A 17873-nucleotide genomic window follows, 5' to 3' on the forward strand; every position below is an offset into this window, starting at 1 on the left:
ACAACTACTACACGTAAGGCTCAAGATCATTGTGGAAGAGGGGGCAGAAAGATTTTAAGAGCTGGGGAATGGGGAGTTTGTGGTTTACTATAAATATAAGAAGCTGACCTGAACAAAAACATCAATAGATATGCTAATATGGGAGGAAGTCTCAACCCTAAACAAAGGCCTATAAACAATTAAGGAATGCTGAGTGGGAAAATTAGTCTTTCCCTAAAAAAGGGACACAAATAGGTACTCAAATACAAAATGTTCAGCCCTGAAAACATATACAGTAAGAAACATTATGTAGACTGAGTAGGTACTTATATACTTTGAAATATGTGTACACACACATACATATAACAACTGAAAGAGAACCAAGGGGAACAGGTACCATGGGAGGGCTTAGAGGGAGAAAATGGGAGGGGGTGACATAATTATATTATAATCTCAAAAAATAAAATAGTTAAAGAAGGGGAGGAAATGGGGGCTGGAGAGATGGCTCAGCGGTTAAGAGCATTGCCTGCTCTTCCAAAGGTCCTGAGTTCAATTCCCAGCAACCACATGGTGGCTCACAACCATCTGTAATGAGGTCTAGTGCCCTCTTCTGGCCTTCAGGCATACACGCCAACAGAATATTGTATACATAATAAATAAATAAATATAAAAAAAAAAAAAGAAGGGGAGGAAAGAGCTGGGTGGTGGCAGCTCATGTTTTTAATTCCAGCACTCCGAATGCAGAGGCAGGCCAATCTGAGATCCAGGACAGATTGGTCTACAGAGAGAAACCCTGTTTTGAAAAACAAGAAAAAGAGGAAGAAGAAGAAAAAGAGGAAGAGGAAGAGGAAGAGGAAGAGGAGGAGGAAGAGGAAGAGGAGGAGGAAGAGGAAGAGGAGGAGGAAGAGGAAAAGGAAGAGGAGGAGGAGCAGGAGGAGGAGGAGGAGGAGCAGGAGGAGGAGCAGGAGGAGGAGCAGGAGCAGGAGCAGAAGGTGATTAATACAGACTGACAACTGGTAGAGATGTAGAGAGTTAGATTAGAGCACTACGAAGTGCTCAGCCCTAAGTGGGACATCTATGACACACCTCCTCCCTCTGCGGCTCAGGAATCATTGCAGAAGAGGAAGGTAAAAGATTTTAAGAGCCAGAGGTAGCAGAGAACTGCTATAAAACATTTTTTTCCATACATAAGAGAATTTATACCTGGTATAATAAACCTTGTCAAAAACCCATTGCTGGGAGGTTTTAGGATCTAAAGTAGTGGTTCCCAACCTTCCTTTTGCTCCAATCATTTAATACAGTTCCTCATGTTGTGGTGACCTCAAACCGTAACATTTCATTGCTACTTCATAAATGTAATTTTGCTGTTATGAATTATAATGCAAGTATCTCATATGCAAAGTATCTGATGAGCCCTGTTGGGTTCGAGATCTTACTACTGTTAAGCAAAATTCCTTCTAAATGTTTCAGTTTATACCCATAGACAAATGCTCTTTTTAGCCTTAGAGAAGGTTTTCTTTGCAATGAACAGAGGTAAACACAGAAACTCACAGCTGCTCAAGTTTCTGAGAATAAGCGATAGCTGAGTGTCCAACTCTGAACAGAACCTTTGTTACCATCCCTTCTAAATCTCAAGGAACAGTGTGGAATTGAGGCAGAAAAAATATAAGATGCAGAAGTAAGGGTAAGGACTATGGGACTATCTTCCAGGCATGACTCCACCATTGCAATAATGATCTCACAGTAGGGGACAGAGTTTCACAGGGCTCTAGCTTCCCCTTTGCTGAATTATTGATTACTGATTATAGGGAAAGAGTAGTCATTGTCTTCAATTCTTTACCCACTAAGAAGCCCACCAAGCTCCAATAGACAATTCCAAACTAAAGTTCATACTGGTTAAACTCAACACGTCATGAAACAATAAAGCATGAACATGGGGGAAAGAGTTGAAAGGAGAAGGGAGAGTGGCAGGAATTGGGAAGAGATATTGGAGGAATAAAATATTCAAAATACATAATATCTATGTATGAAACTGTCAAAGAATAATTTTTATTTTATTTTTTGAGACAGTGTCTTACTGTACATCCCTGGCTGGTCTAAATAAAATTCACTAGGTAGACCAGCCTGCCCTCACAGAGACCTGTCTGTCTCTGCCTCCTTAATACTTCGATATACAGGCGTATACTCTGAGCCCTTGTGAAATTTTAATTTTAATGATTTGTTCTTAGGCATAAATGTTCTCCAGATATTTCTCAATTGTACCTGTTCTTTCTTGATGGGGTCTCATTTCTTTCTTATGTTTTCTATTCATTCTCATTTCCTTCCTTATATAACTGTATATTCTTTTTCATCATTACTTAATATACGATTACTTTCAGAATCGCCCACAGCGGCTTTAACTGGTTCAGTATTAATTTCTGGTTGTGTGTTCATGGTTTTTGGTGATTAGTTATTTAGCTGTGAAGTAACCTGTCTTAATTACTTTTCTATTGCCATAGCAAAATACCATGACCAAGGTACATATTAAAAGAATGCACTTAATTGGGCTTACAGTTTCAGAGAGTCCATGGTGGTGAAGCAAAGACATGGCAGCAGGAACAGATGAGAGCTCACATCCTGATCCACAAGTAGCAGACAAGAGAAAAAGACTAGGAGTGATGCTAGTCTTATGAAAGGTCTCCCCCACCAATGACATACCTCCTCCAAAAAGACCACACCTATAATCCTTCCCAAACAATCCCATCAACTGAGAACCAAATAAGTATTCAAGTGCATGAGTCTATGGGGACCATTCACATTCAAGCTACCACATCACTTTTGAAAGTTTGGCTGTTGAAATTGTAGTGTGACCAATGAACTATGAAAATGTACCCGGATATTTCCACTGGAATAACTTATGGCATATATCTGTTGGCTTGAGTTTCCTGCACTAACTAGGCAGTAGAGTTTTTATATATATTTTTTTCACATATTTTATATATTCTATAATATATGTGACAGGAACAGTTATAAAGAACAGGCACTGATAGCAATTGGAGAGGAAAGTAGGGCAAGAAGGACAGCACTTTAGTATTTTTTAGAGGTCCTATTTTCCATCCAGAGGGCAAAAGCTTTTTTGTAGTTTTTAGTGATTGGAGTGTCAACTTCACACTTTTTATAGACAATTACATTTCTGACACAGGTAATATTCTAATCCTCTCTGCTGATTTCCAAGGCCTTTTTGTCACTATGTGGATACCTAAACAAGTACCCATTTGATGTGGGATTCCCCTCTGTATGCTGTAAATGTATTTTATTACTATTGGTTAAAAAAGAAGTTGCTTCGGCCTATGGCAGGGCAGAATGTAGCTAGGTGGGAAAATTAAACTGAATGATGGGAGAAACAAGGCAGAGTCAGTTAGACATCATGTATCCACCCAAGAAGCAGGATGTGAGGTAATAAACCACAAGCATCATGGCAAAATATAAAATAATAGAAACGGGTTAATTTAAAAGTAAGAGTTAGGTAGAAATATGCTTGAGTCATTGGCCAAACAGTGTTGAAATTAATACACTTTCTGTATGATTATTTGGGTCTGAATGGCCAGGAAACGAAAGTGCAGTCTCCATTTACACACAATTCCTCATGCACAATATCTGGTATAACTCTAATTTATCTCATTATTTTACTGGGGATTATTCTTAACCCTGCTAGGGGGTGGGTGACTATTTAAATAAGGCACTGGAGATATGGTTCAATGGTTAAGAGTACTTGCTACTCTTCCAGAGGTTAGAGTTCAGTTCCTAGCACCCACATCAGGCAACCCCCTACAGCCTGTAACTCCAGTTCTAAGAGATCTGCCACCCTCTTCCCTCCTTCAGAGACTCCCATACACATATGGCATATACCCACACAGATGTACACACTTAACACATGAATAAAAAAATAAATCATGAAAATTTTAATATATTAATTTTATGTGCTTTTGCGTGCGTGTGTGTGTGTGTGTGTGTGTGTGTGTGTGTGTGTGTGTACACTACATGCGTGTTTGGTGACCACAAAAGTCAGAAGGTATCAGATCCCCTGGGTCACTGATGTTTGTGATTCACCATGTGAATGATGGAAATCGAACATGGGTCCTTTGCAAGAGGAACCTTAAACACTGAGCCACTCTAGCCCCATAAATCATTTTGCAGATAGATAGATAGATAGATAGATAGACAGACAGATAGATAAACAAGCAAGACACAACTAAACCACTGTAGTGTGCTCTTAGGTATGTCTGACAAAATGCTGACAATCAACTAGGAATCTGAACCAGTGAAAATAATCTCAAGATGTAGATAGACACACAACTACCACATAATTTTCTTTAATCCACTCAGGTATTTATCAAATTTCAGACATAGTGCTACAAAGTAAAGCGTAGTAGAAAAAACAGGAATGTGAATATTAAAGAGCCTGGAAGAACAGAAAGAGCTGAAGACACTGAATTAAAAAAAAATTAGAGCATTCAATGACACATGCAAATCAGTGACTATAATCAGGGGACAAAAAACTATGTTCCAAACTGACCTAATATGAATCAGCTCAGTAGTATATAATAGAGACAGATGGTTCAGTGGGTAAAACCTCCTACCAACAAACCTGGAGCTCCACCTCCATGATCCACATGGTAGGAAAGAACTGAGTCCCACAATTTACCCTTTGACCTCTACACTGACACCATGATACACATACCTACACACACACACACACACACACACACACACAAAATATGCCAGGTGGTGGTGGCATATACCTTTAATCCAAGCACTAAAGGGGTAGAGGCAGGCGGATCTTTGAGTTTGAGGCCAGCCTGAGCTACATAGTGAGACCTTGTCTCAAGCCACATCCATGCTCAAAATAAAAATAAGAGAACAAATAACACACCACAATAAATTTTAAAAATTCAGTTACTTAGGTACTAGGCTACAAAGATGGCTCATTAGTTAATGTTGCTCTTCCAGAAGATCCAGAATTTGGTTGTTAACACCCATACCCAGCAGCTTACAACTACATGTAACTCTAGCTCCAAGGGATCAGACATCCCTTTTAGCCTCTGTAAATATCCACACACAAGATATTTACTTAATATATTCTCTCTCACACACATATAAAATAATAAACTGGGCATGGTGGTACAAGCCTTTAATACCAGCACTCAGGAAGCAAGACAGGCAAGTTTTTGAGATTGAGCCACCCTGGTCTACAGAGCAAGTTCCAGGATAGCCAGGACGAGAGAGAGAAACCCTTCCTCAAAAACCAAAAATTAACAATAAAAGTAATAGTAGTAGTAGTAGTAATAATAATAATAATAATAATAATAAAAAGAGAGCTGGAGAGATGAACCAGGAGTTAAGTGCTTGTTGCTCTTGCAGAATTCAGCTTCCAGCACCCATCAGGTGACTTACAACCATCTGTAACTCCAGCTTCAGGGAATCAGACACCTTTGGCCTTGGTGTTACATGTACACACACACACACACACACACACACATACGTAATTTAAAATAAAATTTTTTTAAATGTAATTAAAATTATTTTCTCCCATAACAAACTTATACCATGTATTCTACAATAGCTTCCTTTCTTAATATAATAAACAGGTACTCTTCACAAACCTGTGATTTTAAAAGTATACCCCACAAACCTGTGATTTTAAAAGTATGCCCCATCTCTTCACCCAAAGATCTTGGTACTTCTATGTTACCTATTTCTCTCAAGTGGATAATATGTCTAGCTATTTTGGTTTTAATTTTTAGTGCTATGATAAATAAGACTATAGCTAGTTGCAGACATATAGTAAAAAATAAAATGTGATCAAATAAATATTTCTGAATGTAATTTAATCTCATTTTAACCACTAGAGGGCAACCTAGTCATTGATTTCTAATCCCTAAACCATTCAACTTTAGAAATACCAATCAATATGACTTTAAAATTAAATAGGTTTATTCAGCAACAACCACATTCCAATAGTTATCAATAAGCGATCACCATATCATTTTATATACAAGAGAATTTTGTGGGTAGAAAAAACACATGGTATCACAAAGGCTGAAAGAATTAGTTCTGCCTTGCTAGGCTAAACAATGAAAGTAGATACAAAATGAGATTATCTGGACATTCTTGCTACATATTTTTAAATATTGATAGACTTACGTTTTAAGTGTTCCAGATGTCATTAGTTCAGTCACTAAAACAATGCATTTTTTTCCTTTTACTGTGGATTCCCAGGAGTCATAGAATCGAACAATGTTGGGGTGTTGAAGACCCTTTAACATTTCTGCCTCTTCTTTGAATCTCTGCCTTTCAGACTTTGTTAACTTTCGATCCTAAAAGGAAAAAACATAACAATGTGGTATAAAATGATAAAACACAAGTCACATGGCTATATTAAGATGCTAAATAAACTGGGCATGATGGCACATGGCTACAATCTCAGCACTCAGGTATCCTCTTAAAGCAGAAGAATGGCTTGAGGCAGGAGGATGGCAAGTTCAAAAACTCATCTAAAAATGTGCAAATTATGTATTTATGAAAAATAGCACTAAAATTAAATAGAAACACTAATAACAATCATTTTCATGCCCTAAGTATCTGACAACAGACTACTGCATACTTAAAGAAATTGGACTATAAAGTGATGCTTGATATTATTTATCATTAGTATCAATGTATATCTAAAATATGTCATTTGCTACTTCCAAAATCAGTCAACAAGCCAAGTGGTGGTGGCACATCTCTTAAATCCCAGCACTCAGGAGACAGAGGCAGGAGGATCTCTGTGAGTTTGAGGCCAGCCTGGTCCAGAGTTAGTTCCAGAACAGCCAGAGATGTTACACAAAGAAACTCTGTCTCGAAAAACAAAATAAAACAAAAAACCACCAAAATCACTTTCAATAGCTAATTAATCATCATGGAATAGTCATGGGTTTTTGAAGGCAGCTCTACAGCTCTATCTTTGTATTAATTAGAACTTTATGACTATACTGCATCACCCAACAAAACACCAGAATCAAGCAATCTAGCAAGTATGTTTTTATCATGTGTTTAAAGTTCTTGGTGCCTTTACAAAAACCAATTTATTTCCTATCTAAGATGAAAAATGGACAAAGGATCCAATTTGCTTTTAAACCTTAACAAGGTTCATATACACAATGTGTTAACTGTTCTGTTTATTAAAATGGAGACTATTTCTAGCCACTCATTCTCACAATACTTCAATTAGTATTCCCAGCAAAACTAATATGACTTAATATTACAGTATTTTTGCAAAACTAAGTGATTTAATATTACACACCTAATTTATAAAGTCCTCCAAGTAACTAGTGGCCCCTCTTTCCTACTCCTTACCCTTAAATGAATATTATCCAAAATTTATATATATAAGAATCATTTTGTTTTTATATTCTGTAAAAAAAATTGAACATAACACAATTTATACATTACCTACTCAGGAATCTTCAGGCACTTCCTCATTTGTTGCTTCTCCAATACCACAATTAAGGTTTCACTGTTAAGCTTTTTGGACTTGTATATATAACTTATATAGGACACTAAGTTTTTTGTTTTGTTTTATTTAGACAGGCTCTCTCTAGATAATTCTGGCTGTTCTGGAACTAGCCTATGTAGTTCAGTCTGTCCTTGAACTCACAAAGATGCACCTACATCTGCCTCCCGAGTGCTGGGATTAAATGCATGGGTCACCAATCCCAGCAGGGCACTGTTTCTTGTAGGATTCACAAACTTCAAGATTTATAAACGTATAGGACTAAAGAGATGGCTCAGCAGTTAAAGGGCAGTTGGCTCATCATTTAAGAGCCATTGCTGGTCTTGGGAAGAACCCAGGTTCAGATCCTAACACCAGCATGATAGAGCACAACCATCCATGATTCCAGTACTAGGGAATCTAACATACCACCTTCTTCTGACCTCCTCTGGCACAAGGAATGTATGTATTTATACATACGTGCAGACAAACATTCACTCACATATTAAAAAAAAAACTAACATCTTTTTAAAAAATGTTAATTCTCATTAACTTTGAATTAAAACTTAATATTTTGGTTTTGTTTTTTGTTGTTGCTTTGGTTTTTTTAAGACAGGATTTCTCTGCATATCCCTGACTATCCTGGAAGTGGCTCTATAAACCAGGCTGGCCTGGATCCACCTGTCTCTGCCTCTCCAGTGCTAGGATTAAAGGCGAGGGCCACTGCTGCCAGCTTAAAATTTACCATTTTTTTATTTATGAATGCAAACATAGAACAGTATTCTGCATTACCTGTGATTTTTATCACTGACAGACTTAATCAAATGATAAATGATTACAGGTAACCCAAAATTTCACTCAGATTAACCACTACTTGGAAATCATGGTAGCTATTAGACCTTGTACTAGATTGTAGTATCCATTAATGATGTATACAATGCCACTTAAAAATAATACTTTGATAACTAAAATGTAATTTCTTTTCTGCTCTTATGTGCTTTTGTTATGATCTAAATGATTCACATTGAAATCTTAACCTCTAAGATAATTAGGAGGCAGGCCCTTTAAGTGTGACTTTATAGGGGGAGGGGACATCCTTCAGGTAACAAGTTAATCTCTTCTGTCCCTTCTACCTTGTGAGGATGCAACAAGAACATGATACATGTTCTCTGTACAATAAGTAGTCACCAGAAATGGAACCTGTTGGCACTTTGACCTTGAGCTTCCCAGTTATCTGAACTGTCAATTTTTTCTATTTTTTATGAATTAATGCCATCTAAGTTTCATTACAGAAGCCTACGCAGTACATGTGGTAGTTACCTACCACATACCAACTTTGTCAGTTTGGTGAGTGTAAGATCATACTCTCTTATTTACTTTATCAGTGTCAGTAATATGCTTAAACAACTTCTTTTTACTTTTCTGGGAAGGTTTGATATGTAGGTCCAGATAATTTTGAACTTGCAGTCCTACTTCAGTCTCCCAAATGCTGGGATTATAGATGGAAATCATCAATGCCCACTCTAATTGTTTTTTAAAAATAAAATTTAAGTATTTGTGCTTAATTCAGGAAAATTGTCAACTTCTCTCTCATTCTCTCTAAAATAACCTCCTCCCATCCTTCACTCTCTACAAGATTTTATGTGCAGAAATGCATACATGTGTGCATGTGAGACTTATCTTTATTGTTTCTCATTATCCATTGCTTTCTTTAGGGTCCTGATTCTCAGCTATATCACTATCTTCACTAATTTTCTTTTCAGTTATTACAACACATCCTTGTTTAGTATCTTTTTATTACTACCATTATTAATTGAACTTTATGGCTCAAGGGAGGCAAGGACACAAAAGACATGTGCCAAGTTCTTAGACTGCTCCAGATATAAGGGAGAGATGAGCCTAAACCAGATGCTTCCAAATAAAAATGCAAGTGAATCTGAAATATATATGGGGGAGGGGACCAATACATGGCCATCCATAAAGAATATAAAACATAGGCCAGGCTAGGATGATGGTGGCATGATCTTAGCACTCAGGATTGAAAGTATGATGTTAGACTGGACTAATGATACCCTATTTCCGTCCACACTACAAAACAAACAAATCTCCAAACCAAAGCAGAACAGTCTAACAAGAAAAACTCTAGAGGATCAAGCAGTCAGACTCAAAAGTATCTATGGGGAAGTTTGAGAAAGGAAACAAGTCATGACTCCTATTCACTATTCCCACTAATATCCAAAACAAGTCTAAGGGCCAGAGACATGGCTCAGCAGGTAAATGCACTTACCCACAAGCCAGATGACCTGGATTCAAACCCTAGTACTTATATGGTGGAAGGAGGGAACTAACTCCTGAAAAATGTCCTTTGACTTTGAGCTTGCACACACACACACACACACATACACACACAAATTAAACAAGCAAAATTAAACTGGCATGGTGGTATAAACAACCCTAGTACTTGTGAGGTTAAGTTGGGAGGAGGCTCAGCTTGTGTTATAAGTATGACAGGCCCTAGCCTGGTGGTGGTGGCGCACGCCTTTAATCCCAGCACTCGGGAGGCAGAGGCAGGCAGATCTCTGTGAGTTTGAGACCAGCCTGGTCTACAGAGCTAGTTCCAGGACAGGCTCCAAAGCCACAGAGAAACCCTGTCTCGAAAAACCAAAAGAAAAAGAAAAAAGTATGACAGGCCCTAACTCAAAACAAAAGTACAAAAAGCTAAGAAAAAAAGAGTCATGTAGGTGAGGTAGGATAGGAGGGAGCATGCTCACACTAAAGAATTTACTAAGAAGAGAGTTTTTCTAGCTATCTCTTTCACCAAACCCCATGCCTGGAGAAGAAATTAATCTTTCCTCATTCGGCTCTGACCTTATACATTTGAATGAGTCATAGTAATCAGTTTAATTACAACAGTCCCCCTCTAGGCTCCACTGGATTCCAGCTTCATGAGCAAGTAAGTTTTTGCACATCCTCTTTGTAACTTCCTCCTCAGAATCTTGCTCCCTCTATAAATTTTCACTGTAAGACTGGCAAAAACATTAGACTGGTGAGGTGGTAGGTAAGTGCAATTGTCACCAGGTCTTTGATAACCTGTGACCCTAATGATGGAAAGGAAAAATTGGCTTCCACACGTTTTCTTTTCACTCTACACACATATCCAAGCTCCAAGTAAAAGAAAAATTTTAAGATAATAATTTTTTAAAGTAATGTTTAAAAAATACCAGACTCTCTTTCACATCTTTTTGTACTTTATTTCAACTCCCCAGCCAAAGGCTTTATCCACAAAGTCTAAATTTGTCTACTAAGGATCATTGCTCATGATGACAGAATTATTGTATTATTGGTATCTCTCAAAGTATAAACTTTCCAGTCAAGGCACAAGTCAAAGTAACTGAAGCCAGAAAACTGAGGAAGGTGGTACTACTTCTCATGTAGTATTTGATCTCAGTACATTTTCATTTCATATTAGATCACGCTTTCATTGTACCTCCATGGCATCAGTATTTCATTTCATTAAGTCTTCTTAACTCTTAAAAGATACTGAGGCTAAGTTAGGAGGATAGAGTTCAAGGTCAGTCTGATCTAAATAGTGAGACCTTATCTAAAGCAAAAACATAAAAGGAAAAAGAAGCAATGAGAGATGGGAGAGTCTGTCACAGTTATTCAGATTAGTATTGAACTGCTGGGCACAAGCAATTCTATCTCAGCCACCAAAGTAGTAGGACTAGAGGTGTATGCAACTGCACCTGACTTAAAATATACTTTATTACCAGACATAGCGGCTTATTGCCTGTAGTACCAGTACTTAGAAGACTGAGGCAGAAAAATCATTAAGTTTGAGACTAGTCTGGATTACAGATATATCTGGTTGCAAAGTAGCCTGAGCAATACAATGATTCTGTCTCCCCCCCAACACACACACACCAAAAAATAACCTAACAACAAACTTTTAGAGGCTCAGGTCATTTAAGCTGGAGTAGCAAGAATCTAATCTTGCCAAAGATTTTAACTGTTGCCATTAGTTTTGTTATAAGACTTATGACTCTAGATAATGAAGCTAATTTAAGTTGCAATTTATCCATTGGAATTCAATACATCCCATGATTCTGTGGACAAGTTCTAAACTTACGAAGGTTTGGTGACTCAGAGATGGTATCAGTCCTGGCTGTGACTCTTATGCAATGAGCTTAAATATGAAACTTACTAGTATGTGATTGCATATACCTGGTTATAATTCTAAGGATGTACTTTCTTCAGATGACATGCACCAAGTTTGCTTTTTAGTCTGATTTTCTCATCATTCATTCTCATTCTGTAGCTTGTTCTCTATGTCTTTACCACTAGGTGATGAAGTTTTTTTTTCCCATAAGAGCAGAGGTGACTTCTCTTACCTAAAGGATCCTCCAACTCCCCATTCCCAGAGACTCCTATCTTCCCTAATCCCTAACCCTGGCACTATTCAGACTGCTTCTGACTTCCCAAATATGCACGAAAACCAATAGCCTCTTTCAAATCAGGTCTCCAACAAAAAGAAATTTTCAGCTGCATTACTCAGAATACAAGGGAAATTGGTGATTTGAAGATGCATCCTCCCACAGTTTGAACCAATAACAGGGACAATAGGTGGCATCCCAAAGAATTCCCTACTAGGGTGAATTCTAAGTAGCTGGACTAAATTTAAATTGCATATAGTAACAAAGGAAAAGCTTTTGAAATATGGCTACAATATCAACCGGGAAACTAGAAAACCTCAATCTTCAATGACTCATTAAACTATGATGCTATTACTACTACACTTGTTTTGCAAAACTTTTAAGAAAATGGCAAGAGTACCTCATGTCATCATCTTAATGGCCTGCTATGTAATCTACAGCTGAGACACAACTGCTGGGTATGACTGCCTCATATTCTGGGAGCTAACACTGCCAACTGAGAAGATCCTCTTCTAATAGTACTTACGGTATGGTCCTTCTAAACATGTCTGAATTCATAAACTTTAAGGGGAATACTCCAAGGATCTCATGAGCTGTTTTTAATTCAGAAACACAAGGAACAGCAAGTCTTCATCAAAATAATCCCAATTTTGATCACTTTTGGAGAGTTGAAAGACCACAAAATCTGTTCGTACTCCTATCTGTTAGGAGTACTACCAGTCGAACAAAAGAAATTATGTCCTCCTTAATACATGCCAGGTAGGAATGGAGGAACTATTAAAAATACAGTCTCCTCTGACAGATCTGGTCCTATGTAGTAAAAAACATGATTATCATAAATTTATAGAGGAATTTTTTAAATTCACTTTATTTGACTGAGAATTTGCACATCTTAGTGTCACTTTTACAGTAGAGAAAAACATTAACAAAGGATTACGAGGGCAATTTAGCAGCATGCAAATGCCACAGTAATGTGTCCAATCTTGGTACTTACCAAATTAGAGAAATTCTACCCCAGACACCTTTATTGGGAATACAAGAAAAGCCCAACCAAAATCAGAAAAGAGGTGACCATATTATTTGCCATATAGGAGGAATGAAAAGGCATGTAACCAACCCTGTTAATAATGATAAAGTTTGTAAAATTACTTAAAACAAGGAGAAAATTCTGTCTTCTTCCCTGAATCGCTGCTTGAGGGCCTTAAAAAGTACACTAATGTTAGCTAATGAGTCATCAGAAGAAAAGGTCTTCTTAGACAAGTATCATCATCATCATCATCATCATCATCATCATTATTGGTTTTTCAATACAGGGTTTCTCTGCAGCTTTGGAGCCTATCCTGGAACTAGCTCTTGTAGACCAGGCTAGCCTCAAACTCACAAAGATTTGCCTGCCTCTGCCTCCCAAGTGCTGGGACTAAAAGCATGTGCCACCACCACCTATTTTAGACAAGTATTTAATCCCAGCACTCAAGAGGCAGAGGAAGGCAGATCTTTGTGAGTTTGAGACCAGCCTGATCTATAGATCTAGTTTCAGGACAGCTAAGGCAGCTAACCCTGTCTCAAAAAACAAAAACATGCCAAAAAATAGACACATAGGGGTTTTGGAGTCATTAATAATACAGAGGCAGAAAGGCCCACAGAAATAAACTGAATAGGCTGAATGGCTAGCTGCTGCTGTGAACCCTGTGCCCACCAATAGAAAGTAAGGCGTCAGGAAGATCCTGCCTAGAGCTATCACCCAGCCAAGCACCTAGAAATCCATATATGTATGATGGAGGAAGGTCATTGGCTAATAAAGGCACTGCCCTGGCCCATTTTATTGGTTAGAGGATAGGTGGGAGGAGTAGGCAGAACAGGACGCTGGGAGGAAGAGGAAGGGAGCTCACTCTCGACAGCTTTCCTCTCAGGAGCAGAAGCCTGAGAGAGACGCCATGCCCCGCTCCCGGCATGAAGCTCCGACCCAGGATGGACTAGGCTAGAATCTTCCCGGTAAGACCGGTTCTCACAGATTATTAGAGATGGGTTGATCGGGATGTGAGAATTAGCCAGTAAGGGCTAGGGCTAAAGGGCCAAGCAGTGATTAAATGAATACAGTTTGTGTGCTGTTATTTCGGGGCATAAGCTAGCCGAGCAGGCGGCTGGGGTGCTGGGAACGCAGCCCCGCCGCCGCCCTTATTACTTCATATGTAAATGAAAGGGACCTTGGAAAATACCTATTTGCAAGAAAGGGATCAACAATTCCTGCACTGGAAAAGAAAGTATCTCCAGTTCTGAAACAAGTACAAAGACAAAAAAAATCTTGGGAGCTAAAGGGCTGCAGATCCTGACCCATGAATCCAACCTCTAGCAAGCAAAGAAGAAAGAATTTCAGAACAATTAACAACTGCTTAAGGCCCTTCTCACTTGCTTTCCAGCTACAAACCTGAAAGTTTCTAGGAATCTCGCCAGAAACCCCATTTACAGAGAAAGGATGTGTACTAAACTCCTTGTGCAACTCTAGTTGTTTCTGGTTTTACCTTATCAGATTATAACTCTGCTCAAGGCATTTACAGAACCATTTTATAATCTGACTTCCCAAGGGAAAACAAACACCCACAAAGGTTTTCTAGCAACTTTTTGAGATGTTAACTTTTTTGCTGTTGTTGTTGTTGTTTTTGAGACAGGGTTTCTCTAGCTTTGGAGCCTGTCCTGGAACTCGCTCTGTGGACCAGGCTGGCCTTGAACTCACAGAGCTCCACCTGTCTCTGCCCACCTTAGTGGTGGGATTAAAGGTGTGCACCACCACCACCCGGCCCCAATGTAACTTGGGCCACCAAACTTTAGTACACAGGACTAACACTAAGACAATTAATTGTGACACTCTTAAGAAGCCTATATTAGCGGTGGTGCATGCCTTTAATCCCAGCATTTAGGAGGCAGAGGCAGGTGAATTTCTGTGAATTCAAGGCCAGCCTAGTCTACAAGAGCTAGTTCCAAGACAGGCTCCAAAGCTACAGAGAAACCCTGTCTCAAAAACCCAGGGGGGGGAATAAAACCAGGAAAAAAAAAGGGATACCTATATCTATATTTGGATATGTCTTACTTTCTGTGACTTAGAAAAGCCCACACCCACGCTCTGAGAGGAATGTCTTTTTCTCGTAACACTTATGCTTCAATTATATTAAAATATCTTTAAAATCAACAAGATAGGTGAGTGGGTAAGACACTTGCCATATAAGCTGAAGTTTATTCCCTAGAATCAACATAAAAGTAGAACCAATTCTAAAGTTTATTCTCTGACCTCTAGAGGCATGCAGTGACATATGTACATATATATGCATGCACACGCACACACACACACACACACACACACCCATATACACATACTTTATTTAAAAAAATAACTAAACTCTTGAGTTCTACTTATCATATCAGCTAGGCCTGGAATTCTTTTCTGCATCAAAGCTAAGAATCACAACTAAACCTGAGTCAAGGTTCTTTAAAAGCTTAGGGAAACTAACTCTGCTGAGGGTGACATCATGGAGCTGGGTCTGTGTCCTCACCACTGCTAGTTCCAGAGGAAACTAGGGTTACCTCAAGTTTTGGTACCCCAGGACAACTGAAGGGACCAAAAGTCCTCTCTTTACCCCACAGAACAGCTTACCATCAGCACTATATCAAATAATTCTGAAAGTGGTTAGAGAAACAAAATTAAACTGAATCTACTTGTGAGCCAACAGTTAACCTCAAATATGTCTTCAAGAAAAAAACCACATTGGACCAGTAGTGGTAAAACCAAGGGAGTCTGAGATAGGATTATGAAAGAGACCAGCTTAGGTTATTAATGAGACCCTGTCTCAAACACACAAACTAGGATTGGAGAGAAAAGGCTCAGTAGATAAAAATGATTACTGTTCCCTTCCAGAATGCCTAAGTTTGGATTCCAGCACTCACAAAGGAAAGCTCACAACTGTGTGTTAACTCCAATTCCATCAGTTACTCTAATTTTTTAATTGATTCATAAACTTCACCTTTCTGAAAAACACAATACCAATGCTTAGTATAATGTACCCAACTTCAGTTCATTGTTCTATAGAAATGTTGTCATTTAGAAAGTCCACAAGGCCACAACCCTACCCAAAGAACTGCAAGTAACCAAAAAATGCCTAAGAGTAGGAGAAATAATCTTTGCCAGAAAAAGCACACCAACTGGTTATCTAATACCAAATGATCAGCCCTGAAAACAAGCATACAAGTAGCATTATACAGACTGAATAGGTTATATTTAGAAATATATATATGTATATACATATATGCACATACTAACAACAAAGTTTAAAAGGCTATGAATTTGAAAGCAAGGAGGGGTATATGAGAGGGTTTGGAGGGAGGAGGGGGAAGAAGGGAGTAACGTAATTATGTTATAAGCTAAAAAATAAGAATTAATTTTTAAGAAATATTTCACTAAAAATAATAAGTAAAGAAAGGGGGGGGGGTGCACAGCAAGATAGCCCAGTGGGAAAAGTGTTTGCTATACAACCTAGGAACCTGAGTGCAATGCCTCAGACTCCCACAGTGGAAGGGGAACTGACTTCCACAAATTGTCTTCTGGCCTCCACATGTGTGCTATATAGTACATGGATCCTCTAGCACAATAATCTTTCTCTTACCAATACAAAGTAAATAAATTCAATTTACAAACTTAGTTTTAAAAATTTCAGTTTACATCCTTTTACTGGACATCTCTCTGCTTTTGTTTTTTATATAAACCTCATCCATTTGGGAACCTTTTATTGATTCCAAAAGAAAAGTTTCACAATTGAAACAGTGAAACTGGCTTTTATTAATTAAAATCAAACTTTTGCAAATGTATATATATAACCCATCTCAAAAAAATATCTAGTCCTCAAGTCTTTTTAATTTCTATGATTTTTTTTTTTTTTTTTTGGTTTTTCAAGACAGGGTTTCTCTGTGGTTTTGGAGCCTGTCCTGGAACTAGCTCTGTAGACCAGGCTGGTCTCGAACTCACAGAGATCCGCCTGCCTCTGCCTCCCGAGTGCTGGGATTAAAGGCGTGCGCCACCATCGCCCGGCTAATTTCTATGATATTTTATATTTGGTTATATTTGAAGTCTTACTACTAAATTAAGACCCCACTATGATAATTCCACATATCAAAATATGGATGACATGTCTGGAATCCTTTGATTAAAAAAATTAGGTCAATATTAGAGTCCTCCCTCCTTATCACTGTGCACCACACTGACTTAGCAAAAACCTGAGCATCTATTCCATCTTCAAAAATAAGTACCAAAAATTGATGTTAAGTATTGTGATAAAAAGTATTTTCAAGCAGGTAATAAAGCAGTCTAAAACAACTGAAGTACAAATTCCAATTACTATCTACAAAAAGTTTTAGAAAATTGATCATTATTTTAAATTACATTAAAATTATTTAAGTCTGGAATATTCTCCATATATGAATATATAATAGCAATTTTAAATGACAGAAATATTTATTAGCTGGAAGAATTTTATTTATTTTATGTTCGTGTGTTTGTGTCTGAGTGCATGTATGTGAACATAATATATATAGTGTTCATAGAGGCCAGAAGAGGGGATCAGATCCCACAGAGTTAGAGACATTTATAAACTGCCACGATGGTACTGGTAGCCCAAGCCAGATTCTTTGAAAGAGTAGAAAGTGTTCTTAACCACTGACACATCTCCCCAACCCCTATTTTATTATTCTTGATAATATCAGAAGAATAGAGAGTGGGTAAATAACTACTAAGAAGCACAACAATTCTCTCACACACATACATACACACTTGCAACTTTTCAAAAAAAAAATTGCATACTGAGATACAATAGGAAAATCACCCCTGAATTTGTTGTGGCCAAACCTACAGTGTAAATAAAATGCTAGTTCAGACTTTCTTATAGCCTTCCAATATAGTATCCCTG

At 38.0% G+C, this 17873-nt stretch overlaps 1 protein-coding gene across 15 annotated transcripts in view; it reads right to left on the reverse strand.

The window, feature by feature from the left end:
* The window catches only part of Wnk1 (WNK lysine deficient protein kinase 1), a 118716-nt gene that overhangs the window by 77903 nt on the left and 22940 nt on the right, over window positions 1-17873 (reverse strand). For all 15 annotated transcript variants that reach the window (XM_041634877.1, XM_041634885.1, XM_041634796.1 and 12 more), the window contains exon 2: window positions 6163-6335. In XM_041634877.1, the coding sequence (XP_041490811.1) occupies window positions 6163-6335 (173 nt within the window). The remainder of the gene's footprint in view (window positions 1-6162; window positions 6336-17873) is intronic.

The sequence above is a fragment of the Microtus oregoni genome, unplaced genomic scaffold (genome assembly GCF_018167655.1).
Source record: "Microtus oregoni isolate MIOR12 unplaced genomic scaffold, Mior012 000002F_ref0000024, whole genome shotgun sequence".
NCBI classification, from domain to species: Eukaryota; Metazoa; Chordata; class Mammalia; order Rodentia; family Cricetidae; genus Microtus; species Microtus oregoni.